The 14,048-nt window shown below is 42.6% G+C and overlaps 1 protein-coding gene across 2 annotated transcripts in view; it reads right to left on the reverse strand.

The window, feature by feature from the left end:
• Positions 1–2,410: 2,410 nt before the first annotated feature.
• ankfn1b (ankyrin repeat and fibronectin type III domain containing 1b) overlaps positions 2,411–14,048 on the reverse strand; it is a 162,750-nt gene continuing 151,112 nt past the window's right edge. For both annotated transcript variants that reach the window (XM_080873812.1, XM_080873813.1), the window contains 10 exons: positions 13,557–13,689; positions 13,343–13,462; positions 13,029–13,244; positions 10,499–10,665; positions 10,221–10,371; positions 8,457–8,625; positions 8,155–8,321; positions 7,797–8,004; positions 6,936–7,660; positions 2,411–6,851 (listed from right to left, as the gene is read on the reverse strand). In XM_080873812.1, coding sequence (XP_080729938.1) covers positions 6,543–6,851; positions 6,936–7,660; positions 7,797–8,004; positions 8,155–8,321; positions 8,457–8,625; positions 10,221–10,371; positions 10,499–10,665; positions 13,029–13,244; positions 13,343–13,462; positions 13,557–13,689 — 2,365 coding nt within the window. In that variant the 3' untranslated portion in view covers positions 2,411–6,542. The remainder of the gene's footprint in view (positions 6,852–6,935; positions 7,661–7,796; positions 8,005–8,154; positions 8,322–8,456; positions 8,626–10,220; positions 10,372–10,498; positions 10,666–13,028; positions 13,245–13,342; positions 13,463–13,556; positions 13,690–14,048) is intronic.

Consider the following 14,048-nt stretch of genomic DNA (forward strand, 5'->3'; position numbering starts at 1 on the left):
TTTTACCAAATGCGGCCCAGCATTATTGTGCACCAGGAGGAACCCAGGACCCACTGCACCATTATATAGGGGCTGACAATGGGTACAAGAATTTCAACCTGATACATAATGGCAGTCAGGTTGCAGTTGCCTGTAGGGGCCTGTGCATCCTCCATGGATATGCCTCACTGACCCAACAACAAACCCATTGTGAATGATGTTGCAGGACACATAATTCTCCACGGCTTCCCAAGACGCTTTCATGTTTGTCACATGCTCAGCGTGAACCTGTTCTCATCTGTAAAGGCACAGGTCCAGTGGACCTGCCAATTCTATGGCAAATGCCAATTAGGGTCCACAGTGCAAGGCAGTGAGCACAGGGCCCACTAGAGGATGTCGGGTGCTCAGGTACCCGTCATGAAGTCTGTTTCTGATTGCTTGGTCAGAGGCATTCACACCAGTGGCAGAGATCATTTCGTAGCTCTGGCAGGGCTCATCCTGTTCCTTCTTGCACGAAGGAGCAGATACTTGATGGGTTAAGGACCTACTTAAGGACCTTGATTTCTGACTCAACATTTGAGTGGCATTTGACAGACTTTAAGAACACATTAAATCCACCTTCCCAACATTTCTAGTTCCCATTATCTACCACTGCTCTGTCGTACAATCCTTTGGTTCCTATTGGTTGTGGGGTAGACCCTTGGTGGATTGGTCCTCTTGCACAACTCTTGGTCGTTCAATCAAACTGGAAATTTGGAGCCCAAAACAGCACTTTAGCCATGTTTCTTGAGGTGTTACTGTTCCTGTCTTGTGCTAGGGTGTAGTTGGCTCCCATCAGGAAATGCTATTGTTACAGGGGACATCTATTCTGAAATGCATCACTACTATAAAGCTTATGCTTGTAAATGGGTGTATGAAATTTGTGAGTCTTCTCTAGGGCAGCCGAATGAATTTTTCTTACAGTCTTTCTTCACAGAGAATACTTCTTTTTCATAAAAGACATATCTGTCGCTGAATTTGTTTTAATTTAATTCAAAACGTGATGCTTGCGCTTGAATTTGGATTATATAATATATGAGTGTTCATCCATGGAGAGTTTACTCTGTTTGCCTTATATGGCTCTTCCCTCTCCACTTATAGGCTAAGATTCAGAGTGCAGCTGCCCACCATTCAGTTTTCATCAACTGGGTGGCAAAGAACGGTGAGGTCATTTCAATATAGCAACAAGAGCCCTCTATTTGTCACCCTCATTCATATCAGATGAATGAATGGCTTTTGGGAATGTATCATGCATGTGGCTGAAACGTCAAACTAAAAGAATAAGCCCCACAGAATCAGATCTACACACACTTGAAATACAAGCTTGCTTGGTCCTTCTAGCTAAAAATGTCAGTGACGCTGACAGAGTTTTCAGCTTTCACAAACTAGTGCAGTTCATTTGTAGAGTGGACAATCTGTGAAACAGGAAGTGTAAAAAGGTAATATCACATAAAAGAAGTTGTTATTGCTCAGTGGGACACACATGAAGGTCAGAGGCTTCCTACACTTGTGTGCGGCAATAACAAGAGAAGAAACCACAAAAACAACCAAGGCTTTCATTTTGTAATATTCATTTATTGTTCAATAAAAATAGATTTTAAAAAAGTGACGTGATGTCTCCTTCATGACTTTGCCTGATGCATCTGCCAACTCCTTGTAAACATGGTGCCTAACTCTTTTTTTTTTTTTTTTTGGACTGGAAAGGGAATTTTTTCTGAAAAGAAAGAAAGAAAAACAACAACCAGCCTGCTACTTCTCTGATCTTTGACCTCTGTTATGATAACCCGTCTTACATTTACTTTCACATTTAGGGCCGATACAGTACATTCATCCACACTGGTCTCGTTCGTCTATATACATAGTTCAGTTTCTGGCTGTGTGATTTGTTTTTGCAGATGGCCCTCGTAAAAACGGCTTTATACAGTTCGAATAAAGAAGACATCTAGGCGCTAACACAAGAGTTCAAGCCATCAGTAAAACCAATTACAACTTATTAGAACAACAGTTTGTCTTAAGACATCTTTATACAGTAGTTACAAGTAAACAAAAGGAGTACGGAAAGTAAGTTGAGTCTGTAAACACTTTGAAAGACACCACTGTTGGCTCCCTCTGTGAAAGCTTCAATGGCATCTTGTGAACCTGGAATGCTACAGTAACTGAGGCCAGGTCCACCGACTTCATCAAACTCTCCTCCTTTGGACCTTTCTGGTGCTACATTTGAAAATTCTGCAGGTCACTGTGACGGTAAGACGTTGCTGAGCTTGGCTGACATTTTAGAAGAGGAAACCTATTTATCATAGGCTGAAAATAGCTGAGAGGGGGGAAAAACTTCCTGTTAGAATGAGATACTGTAAACTATGCACAGACTGCTGTCTTTCAAGTGTTTCAGTAGTTTATCTAAAAAAAAAAAGAAGAAAGTGTAGATTGGTAAGAGGCCCAATTCATTAAGAATGAATAGGGGTTAATAAGAAAAATACAGGTCTCCATGAGAATTGCCTTTGCTGAGACAATTTATGTGTCGTGGGGAATTTCTCGATGGAGCTTTATGTATAGCAAGATTGCTAGCATTATTGCTGGTAGCATCTCCGAGTTACAACAAATGGAATTATAATTTTAAAAAAAAGAAGAAGAGATGGTGTTTTGTACCTGTATGGGATTCTAAAAGTCCCAAACGCTTTCTACAGGAAATAAGGCTGAAATTGTAATGTATAATTTAGAATGAAGAAATCTCCATTCTGGCTTTTAAGTTCTGATTGATAAGAAGTTTGAAGGAATATTTTTGATGTTATATTTTGGAGGTAGAGTAGATTTAAGAACATTATGTAACATTTGCCGAGGATAGGCAACAGTGACCTCTGTGGCCACAAGTGGTAATTACAGTCAAAGCAACAATATACAAATTCCCATACTTGAACTGCTTCTTTGGTGCAGTTTACCAACATACAGCAGAAGCCAGTATTAGAAGTTATACAGTAAGCTGAGTGAAGCAGATGATTTTTTAAATTTAACTGAGATGTGAAAATGTTTCTGATGTGGGCATCTTCAAAAACCAGTGAGTCAACAGCTTTGCTATGTGCACGAGTATAAGTCATAACAAGCCAGCCATTACTTTTTAACTGCAAGACCGAGAGCAAGAATGTGCGCTTGGCATCAGTTGTTTTATTTAACTGAGCGCTTTGCCAAACCCAAATTTACTTTTGATGTCAAAGTTGTCTTATGTGCAGCGTGATTCAGTCACACTAGAGTAAAAATAGGATGGTAACCTCCTTGTAAATAAAAAAAAAAAAATCAGTGGCTACCGAGTGATTGTGCTGATTGTTTTCTTTTTTTTTGTTTTTGTTTGCAGTGACAATGCTTGATTGCAGGCTAGGTTGCACACCTGGTCACCTGGTGGAGGCAACTTGTCTCCAAACAGTTGGTGTCTGACTCAGACTCACTGTAGTCACTCTCATACAGATTGTCAAAGGTTTGCAACTAGCTGGCATGTAATTTATAAACAAAGACAGACCATCAATGCGTTGTCATCAATGCGAGTCAGTCAGTGAGTGCAATTTGCCTGTGACGCGTCACCAAGCACGTGTGTCATTTTGTAGTTGAATTGCCAACCAGCATCAACAACATTATTGTTTGTGAAGGAATCTGATTTTTTCTTTTTGTCTATGAGATTCTGGCTGAACTCTGAATGGAAGTAGCTGATGTTAATTTCTGTTTAATTAGAATTTTTGTGCATCTACATGTAACAGATATGCGAATTTTGTCAATTTATCGCAGTAAATCACTGTGTTGTTACTAATAGATTCCGTATAGATTCCTAATGACTTTATCTTATTGCAATTTTACATCTTTGACATCATCAAAGATGGCGACTGACTCCAAGTGGTTGCAGACCTGGGTCTGATCTCAATATTGTAACATTAGTCTATGACTCCATGATGTGACTACCAAGCTACCTTGTGTTGGCTAGCTGAAGACCCAATTGGTGTTGCGTGATGTAGTCCCACAAAGTGTTACGCAAATTTTGTGGGAGATTGTACCTGATCAACCAGAATTACAGTGCAAGAACAGATGGGAATACCACTATACTCTTGAATTAAGTTGAGAGCAGCTGTTCAATGCAGAATTCATGGTCCCGTGTCTGTATCCATTTGCGTAGGTATTTGGCTACGCAGAGTGAAGAATTTTGGGCATGCAGCTTATGCAGTCCACCAGAGTGTGCTATCCTCTAAAACCCAACAGTGTACAGCCCAATGGGGATATAGAGTGAATACTGAGCAGCTGAAAAGTGGGCACTCTATTTCATTTCAGCTCTTCATAGGTTATAGTGTCAGTCTTACCCAAAACTGGCTGGTGTACCAAGCTGATGGAGTAGTCTTATAGACAGCATAAAAGATGGAGGTAGTTTCTGGTATTAATAAGTAAAACTAAGATAAAGTCCTTTAAACCTTCATTCTTTCTAACTGCCACCAGGGGGTGTTACCTGTGGTTGCAAAAAGACTTCTGGTCCCATAGAGGAGTCTGGGACAACTCTCTGACTTGACTTGACCTCTGTAAACACTTTCCAGCTGACTTTATGGTCTCAGTCACTGATTTTGGTTAGAGTTCATTTTGTAAATCTTGGTGGTACGGTGTTTCAGAAATGAATATACCCAGGGTATGTTTATTGGCGATGGACTTTTTATTGACGAGTGCTTAGCAGTCACCAATCACACCTGGTGGCAGACCCATGGCAATGGTGGCAGGAGACAAAACTCGTCGCGCGATCTCCAGCTCCTGCAGTCTGCATGGAGAAGCATTTTTGGGCAAAATACTGAACTCCAAGTTTCCCTCGATTAATACATCAGAATGTGAGCGTGCATGTGAATTTTAGTGCTTAGGCACTGAATAATAGTACTGTATAAATGTGTGTGTTACTGGGTGAATGATTTAATAAAAAGTATAGTAAGTAAAGTAAAAAAGTGCTCAATTTGAGTAGAGTGGTCTTTGAGGTTAAAATGTGATGTTATGGTAGCTGTTTCCATCTTTTATACTGTCTATGAGTAGTCCGTGGACCAGGTGTTCCACAGATTTTTGACACTGCCCCCTGGTGACAGGAAACTGCAACAACATGCAGATGGTGGTCTGATAAACTGTGTGTAGGACCAACACATAACCTTAAAGCCTCCTATTAATACAAATACGAATGGCTCGATCAGTTGGCCACGAGTCTCGCTTTGTAGAAATGTAAAAAAAAACAAACGAGTCCCTTTGCTGGAGTCGTTTCATGTGTAACACAGTTTAAAGCAGAGTCAGACATGGTTTGGGATATACTGTGTAGTGTGCATCTTACAAATGGTGGGCCTCTTAACAACCCTTTGGGATAACTTGTTCTAGACTGAAGTGCACCGTTTTCTGTTGCATCTGGGAACACCACTGAATCAAACACAACAAAACACTGAACTAGTTAACTCTGAGCACAGCATGACTACAGTACTTGAAATGTACTCGGCACAAATCTGGAAGGTTTGCATGCTTTTTTTTCTCCATTAATTAGAATAACAAAAAAAAAGGAGAGAGTAAAAAGTATTGCTTGTTTTTTCTCTGTTTTGAAAACCCAAATCAGCTGGTTTTATTTTGTGTTTCTCCACAAGATGATCATATCGGTTAGCTACACTGTGACTAAGTCTACTACACAGCAGACTTGTTGCTGCAAAAGGGAGAAAAGGAGCACCGGAGTTAGTGCTGGGGTTTATGTGATGTAACCTCCACCCTCCTTCCTATTCACTCTTTTTTCCCCCTCACTCTCACTCTCTATCATGCTCTCAATTCCTTGGCTGCTTGCTGCTAGACAGTACAGTGGCCAAGAGCAGTTGAGTGACAAGTTGACGGGCCAAATCGTCGGGTCCATTGCATCCCCGAGCAGAGACGCCAGCCACCTCTGTACTTCTCCCCTTCCTTCCTGCCTCCTGGGCTAAGTCCAGAGCCCACATCCTGGGAACATGGGGCCGGACGGCTGGAGCCGACAGCACAATAAGAGGGTTCATAGGAAAAGCCGTGTCCGCGTGTGGCTGGGAGGCGCTGATGCTGCCCATGTCATTTTGGCAGCTCGCACGGCTCTATCTGCTGGCCTCAATCACGCCAAAAGTCAAAGAGACGCTCCATTAATCTCGCTCAGCATCACAATCTTTTACCCAATGACTTCTGACAGCACAAAAAAAATAGTTTCTCTTTGTTCTACTGTTATTGTTCATTTGGTGTCCATATGAGGGTCTCTGATGTTCATCAACAAAAAAAGAAAGGTTCTACGTATGGGAGAACAGATTTCATGGAAACAGATTCTCGGAGTAGCATTTCAGATAACCAGAACACAGCAGAAAATATGACAACATGATATAGCTGCAGCCGAAGACAGTATCAACACAGTGAGAGGGAAAAAATTGTAGAGTTTAGGAGCCTGCAGACAGCGTGACAGTTCAGTACGTTTATCAAAACAGAATCTCGGCACGGGGTGAACTCTTAAGATTTGCCCCTCTCACTTCTGGGAAGTATCACACTGTGGTGGCCCGGCTGTGTTTGAGGGCTAGTGGCGAATACTCCTTAATACGAACACACAGTTTGCCCCTCAGCCAGGGGTTTTGAAGCTCCAGGGGACAGAAGTCGTCCTGTAACCACTTCTCTCTGTCGTCCACAACCAGCACGAGGCCGAAGTGCTTCAGCTGTTCAGGACTGTAGTAAACACACTGCTCCTGTTCGTCACCGTTTTCACTGCTTCCCATCATGCGCCGGGACACGACGTTCATCTCCTGCACCACCAGCTGGACCATCTCCCGTGCGGATGTGCCTGGAGTTACACAAAGCTGAAATGTAGGAGGAGATATTAGCGTTTGCCAAAACAAACACAAGGCGCTCTGAGTGAAAATCCCTGGAAAATGAATCAATACCTTGACGCTGGTCTCCTTTGGCAGACCTGTGCGGTACTGCGGGTAGACTCTGAGTGTGGCATGACAGCCTTTCCTGAGAGCAGCAGGTGATGGTGAGGCGAGTCTCTGAGTGCCGCTGTCTTCTGATAATGTGCGTGCCGGCGGAAGCCGTGACAGGCAGCGCTCAGCGGAACAGCAGCGGTCTACTGATGAGGGCCGGTGCCATCTTCGCTGCGGTGAGGTGGAAGGTGAAGGGCAAGTAGTGTGGTAGGAGTAAGGCTGCTGGTGGGCGGAAGGGAACTCCAGACTGCTGGTCCTCACGCAGAAGGCCTGCCTCTTCTCTGTGATGTGCAAAAGCTCAATCTGCCTGCTGGGCAAGATGAAGTCACTGTCAAACAGCTCCGGAGCCCCCCTTCGCCTTTCTCCTCCACATCGAAAGCCTCCACCTCCTCCACACCTCTCTCCTTCCCTCCCGTGCTGCGGCTCTGATGCTTGGAGGACGTCTGGTGTGGAATCCCGCAGAGCTCCCCCTCCACGTCCACCCCCGCTGAGATGCATTCCTCCTCCTGAGCCGCCCCCGTCGATGCGCAGGAAACCACGGGGCTCCAGGGGCGCAGAGGACGAGAGAGGTGAAGGGGGCAACAGGTCCAGCTCTCGGGGGCTCTGGGCACGACTGGAGTCATAGTCACTGTCGGTAGTGAGGAAAACTTCAGAGGAGCCTTCCTCATCTGAGAGTCCAGCAAAATCTAAAGGGTGCAAGAAAAGAAAGAAATTTATAAATGAGTACAATAATTCCACAATATCACATTTTCTGGTATAAAAAAAATTGCTCATGTACAAAAAATATCTTTTGGAACCACACGAATCAGACGTCTTTCTGACCTGAGTGCTTACGGCATCGTTCGGGTGAAGGCATAGGAGAGGGCATGAAGTCTGGCTGAGATGAGGTAGAGGGAGGCTTGTCAGGCATCACCTCTTTAGAGAAGTCAATTATCCAGCTTACAGAGATGCCTCCTGTCGGCTGCTTGTAGCGGGCGTACTGCAAGGCATCCATAATCCATCTCACATCCCGCCACACCTCCTCCATTTGCTTTGGGAAAGTTATTAAGATCATAAGTTACAGTGACGTCTAATACTGTGCTACTCTGGGATTGTCCATCATAATGGGATATTTACACCTAGACTATGCTACAGGCTCGGATAAATCACAAATAGCTGACATGCTGACAGTATGTCATACCTGCATGTGTTCCTGAACTTGTTGGTGTTTCTTCTTGGCAACGAGGAGCTCAGCTTCAGAGAAGGCCTCCCGTAGTGCCTGCTGAGACATGAGGGACTCCAGCTCCAGCAAGGCGGACACCCTGCAGTACTGGCCGATGAAACTGGGGCAATAGGCATTAAAGTGCACTGAGGAAGAAAAGAAATCCAATAAGACCCAAAAGCAGAAATATAAAATCTTCTGAAATAGAGAAACACATATAGTAACAGCAGTTTTTCAAATATTTCTTTTATATAATACTGCATAAAATTTTATAAACTAACCCAATTCAAAGATCTGCAGCGGCAGTGTGAGGAAGCCGGAGCGCGGGGAGTATGGATTATTCTGACCGGGAGCCGTGCAGACTTCATCTGAAGGTGGCAGGAGGAGGAGGAAACACACTTTCTCCCCAAACTCCAACACTTCCTGGCTGTAGATACGGAAGTCCTGTGCCTAAACACAAAGAGACAGGTGATCTCTGTGGGTCTCTGGCTCCACAGGTATCGATGTACGCTTAGTTGAAGTCCTTTAGGACTGTAAAAATGTGACATAATACAGATATTTATATTTAAATCTTAAGCTTTCATTTGAATATATATGCAGTGTTGTTTGTGTACAAGAACTTTGTGGCAGAGGAATTGTTTTCAGGTTGTTTGACATCCTGTCTGTGAACATTAAGTCTCACGGACAGAAAATTAAATTTGGCAAAATGTTCAATGCAGTTCGGTTCTATTTACATAACAGTTGCCTTAAGTGCTTAATATTGTAAAGTAAACCCTATGATATTACAGAGAAACCCAACAATCATAGGACCCCATATGAGCAAGCATTTTGGCGACAGTGGGAAAGAAAAACTCCCTTTTAACAAGAAGAAACCTCCGGCAGAACCACGTTCAGGGATAGCTATCTGCCACAACCCGTTGGGGGTAAACACTTTGCTGTGTTGGTTCTGGAGGTCAATATTCAAGGTCGCTGTACCCTCATCCAATTAGATTCTCTCTGTATCTTAAAGAAATCCTACAACTGGGAGGTTGTAATAATTGGTTGATATTCTAAGAGTCATTTCTACTTTCCTTTGATAAACACAGTAAAGATCAAGTAATTGAGCCCAAGTTTATTAAGATTTACAGAGTATGGATCATAGAGTGCTATTTAAATCAATTTTATACGTTTCAGTATTTTAATAGCAGAATTAGGAACCAATAAAAAACCTTGTATAACAAAAAGCGACCTCATTGGGGGTTACCTTATCACACTCTTACACTTACACTTTAAACTGATTTACAAAGATTTCCCTACATGAGTGATTCATACCTTTAAGTCTCCAGTTCTTCATTCTTATAACAGTTAAATAAAAGACTTTGAGCAATAGTCCTTCAAGCTTCCTGAAGGTCTTTCAAACATTTTTTGGACATTGGCTGCTTTTTCACTCATTTTTAGTCCTGACCATTTTCAGAGGAATTTTGTTTTGTTTGTTAAGCCACTTAACACTGACTTGTGGATCATTCAAGCATTAAAAAAAAATCACCAAAGTAAAGGGATAAACCAGTGATGTGTCTGGTGATGTGTGGGGTCATCTTGACAGAATGGAACAAAAAGTAGCCAAAATGCAAAGAAGAGCTTTGAGTGTCATTCAATGTTCCATTTTTCTAGCAAAATACAAAGAAATAGGAGGCGGCTCAAGATTGTGACAGTGTGTATGTATCAACACAGTGCATATTTATCTTCATAGTCATGTAACTTTTAATAGCAGTGAAGTTTATGGTGCTGGCGCTCCTCCATTTGAACAGTTGGTGGGAAAAGTCAAATGGACAATGACTGCCATTGTGCAGGAATTCAAACCATGTTCTTTTAGAGAAATCATGTAGAATTAGTGGTCTAACCAGCGCTGCCTCAATTTCCACTGGAGTCATTTTAAAGAGCTTTCTGCTTCTGCTGCTGCCTGACTCGCTGTATGCTTCCCCAGGTTCTACGCATCAGTCAAAATCACTTTTACTAAACAAATTGTGGACTCACTCACTAAATAGATACAGTTGTCTTGTTCTGACCTGATTGCCAGGAATGTTGATGTGAGCTATCAGGTCCTTGATGGCATTACGCAGGTCCTGTAGGAGGCGATGGGGAGCACTCTGTACATCATGGTCCATTTCCAGTGACTCCTCCAGAGAGCTGAGGGCCTGAAGCCACTGCCACTCCTCTCTGGAATATCACAGAAACAACTCCTTTATTGTTTTGCTAGTTTAGTTTAGTTCTTGCTTTTGAAATTTATCAGCCTAACCAGCAGGACTGCAATTCAATTACACATTAGGTAATGCGTGATCCCAACCTGGACACATTGCTGTTGTCTCGAATTTTGGTATGACAGAGCACGTTGGGGAGTTTCTGGGGCACCAGTGCTCTTATCTGCTCCACCGATGTACACAACTTCAGGTAGCCCAGATATAAGCCTGGAGACAAAAGCTTCCTGCTACGCCTGTGGTACGCCAGCTTCTCCTAGAAACAGCAGACAGGGTGTCCCTTAAGACTTTTCATTGCATTTTAATACCACTAAAACAAACATACACAAGATGGAAATACAGAGTAAATTTAAGACGTAATGCAGTCTGCATGTCTTTTATTAAAAGAAACTAGACTAAGGGGCGTATTCGTGATAGCCTTGTGGGCAAGGTAGCCCAAATGCTCACTGTTTTGGGAATCCTTCCACATCTTCAGCTGGTATTTCAATGTAACTGGCATAACATCCTTCAGCCGTATACCTTGCCTGAGTGGGCCATCTAAGACAAAGTTAGCTGGCAAGCTCTGACCAGCCACATCCTTCTTGAGCTCCATTCTCCTCAATGGTTCTCCTCAGTTCTTTAATGGGAAATGAGGTAATGGCCTCATCAACCAGAGCTTAGCACTTGACTTCCTTCCTCATGACAAGCTGATAGCAATCATTATCAAGCCATTTGCCATTAAATGTGTATCTTCTAACTTCTGTCAACTAGCATTGACTAGAACTGGCCAGTCTTTACTTGACCTCCCTGCTGGGAATATGCATCAGTGAGTTTTGTATTTTAGTACATTTTTAGACATAGTCTGCCACAATTAAGGTACCAAATGTATTTAATCAGTCCGGTGTTACTGTTAGCTGTTTACAAACTCAAATGGTCGGCCAAACTACGTATAAGCTGTGGTTTTGTTTTTAGAGCAAAAAAGAACCAGGCACATGTTATGGCTAAACACCATTTTTACCTTCAGTGTCTGGTGTCCACTTATGTTCACTGACAGTGCTAGGATAAATCATCATCAGTTCATCTCTGTGATTTGGTGCTCTGCAACTGGAAAAAAACCTCTACCAGACTCTGGACTGTTCCTGTTCCAAAAGTAGCATGGCCGTAACACTGTTGTCACACTGCATGACCTAAAGGTATGCAGGGGGTAAAAATAGCAGCATTGTATGGTGGAATTTCCACCCAAACTGAACTAAAACTGTGGAATTCAGTACCTTTTTCTTTATAGAAGTAATTTTTAACTCTATGAAAGTAAGTGTTGAACGGGGTGAATTACATGATGGCTGTGCTTTTAATTTTTTCTCCGTAAGCATCCTCTCATTCAGTAGTCCTGTTTTTATGTTTCGCTGTTCAGTTAGTCTTGGATGCTTTTCATGTTGTTCCAGCGTGTTTAAAGTGGAAGTCAGTCCTGCAGAATAGCCCATCAGCACATTTTTTCGCATTTCATCATATAATTTGTTCATAACTGGCCACAAAACAAATATTTCAGTGAGCTGTGGTTTTGCCAAAGGGAATCTTCGCTATTGTTTTGGAACCACAGGACAAAACCAGTGTGCTTTAGAGGCCAAACAGCATTGCAACAATGGCATCAGGTTTACTAAGTTATATAGACAAAATCAACTTGTGGTTTACTTCCAGATTGTTTTTTGGTTGGTTTTTTTTGCTGAACTAAACAGCCACACTGAATTAGTTATATAACACTAAATAACAACAGTTACACGGTTAGATCATCATCGTCTCCAACATGCTGAAAGTTTAAACTGCTACTTGCTGAATAAGCGGCTTTAAAACGTGAAGCGACTTCAAGATGGTTACGTTTACATGTTGAGCTGTCACAGATTGACCTGACGTTTGGCATTTTAATTAATCTGATGACAAGTCTGCTCAGTATGCTGAATGGCCTAATAATGACAGTGACAAATGGAAGAGCAGAGTCACGGTGATTAATGTTTGTCTAAATAAAGGGTGTCTGCACAAACAGAACTTGTAATTGGAAGCAGATTTCAATTTAAAGTCCTATTGTTCCTGCCTCGGTGCCTCATGTCTGTCAGGCTGTGTTTGGTTTTCTGTGAATGAGAGCCTCAGCGATTCCACTAAATACATGTTTCGGGGCATTTTGTTGTCGACAAAGCCCTTTATTCGACGTGCTTTGATCTGGCCACATCCTCGGGTAACATAAATGCAACATAAACTGCTGTGGAAGCGTTCTTTGACCAAAACAAAAGCAAAAAATAGCCCAATGTACAAAACTGAGGTAACTCCTAATCACTGCCAGCCCACTTCTCTACAATATGGGAGCCAATCAGCTTGTTTTGAAGAGAGTGGATATCTGGACAACACACAACACACTGACATGAGAGGTAAGATTGTGTAAAATTTCATCTTGTATGTCCCGATTCTGCACATTCACATGCAGATACTGTCTACAAAGATGCCTGCTGTCATGGTCCCATGGTTTTGTGTTATTTCTGAGTTTTGGTTTCTGTTTGAAAACCGCTTGTTGATTTTTTTTTTTTATATTTCTGTGCGAGCCAATTACATGTTACAATTACACAGTAATATCTTAAGACCTGCCGGACTCACATGAAGTGTGATGAGGAGCATGTCCAGCGCAGTGGGCTCTTCGGGGGATGATATAGATTTTCGTTGGAGCTGCAGTTTACAAAGCTGCGTCCAGCGTACCCCGTCAAGGTTGGGAGACGCATTCATGTCCTTCAGCAGCACCAACAGGGCGTTACCATGCTTGTCTTTGATCGGCTCAAAATATACCTGACCAAGATCCTGGGTTCCCAGAGCTCCCTGATAAAAAAAACATCAGATAATATTTCCTAAAATGTTTCACACTGAGCTCATATGATCACAGCCGCCATAATTTACTCATAAAACTATTAGACTACCTGTAGATGGGAGACGGCCTGCAGCATCTTGAGGCGAGTCTGCAGAGTGCATGAACACGACGTCTGGGAAGGACCGAGGCACTGCTGCAGCCACGAAATTTCCTCCCATAGATAGGACACCTGTTGCGGGATAGGAATCATAATAAGGGGCATTGTAATCATTTGTGCAAATGCATAGATATGTGACTGTCAAGTTAAACTGTGGTCCATGCACCTTAGTAAACCATAGAAAGTCCTGCATCAGTGAGCTTGAATACGAATCTTCAATCTCCACAATAGGAATCTGCTCCTCTGGAGTCACCAACACGTTGTCGTCTCTGTAGAATATGGACGCCAGATAGAGACCTCTGGAAGGAAACGCAGAAAAAATGTGTGTATGAGTATTTAATACAGCTCTGAATGTTTAAATGTCAAAAAACACTAGAATCAGTACTTTGCTGTTTTATGTAAATGTACATCGTAAAAAGGTATCTTCCACAGCGTGTCTTTTATCCTGTCTTCCTCCCCTCAACCCTATAAACGGTCACAGCAGACGGCCGCCCCTCCCTGAGCCTGGTTCTGCCGGAGGTTTCTTCCTGTTAAAAGGGGGTTTTCCTTATCCCTGTCACCAAGTGCTTGCTCATAGTAGGTAGTTTGATTGTTGGGATTTTCTCTCTATTACTCTAGGGTGTTTACCTTGCAGTATAAAGGACCTTGAGGTGACTGT

The sequence above is a fragment of the Rhamphochromis sp. 'chilingali' genome (genome assembly GCF_963969265.1).
Source record: "Rhamphochromis sp. 'chilingali' genome assembly, chromosome: 22".
Classification (NCBI taxonomy): Eukaryota; Metazoa; Chordata; class Actinopteri; order Cichliformes; family Cichlidae; genus Rhamphochromis; species Rhamphochromis sp. 'chilingali'.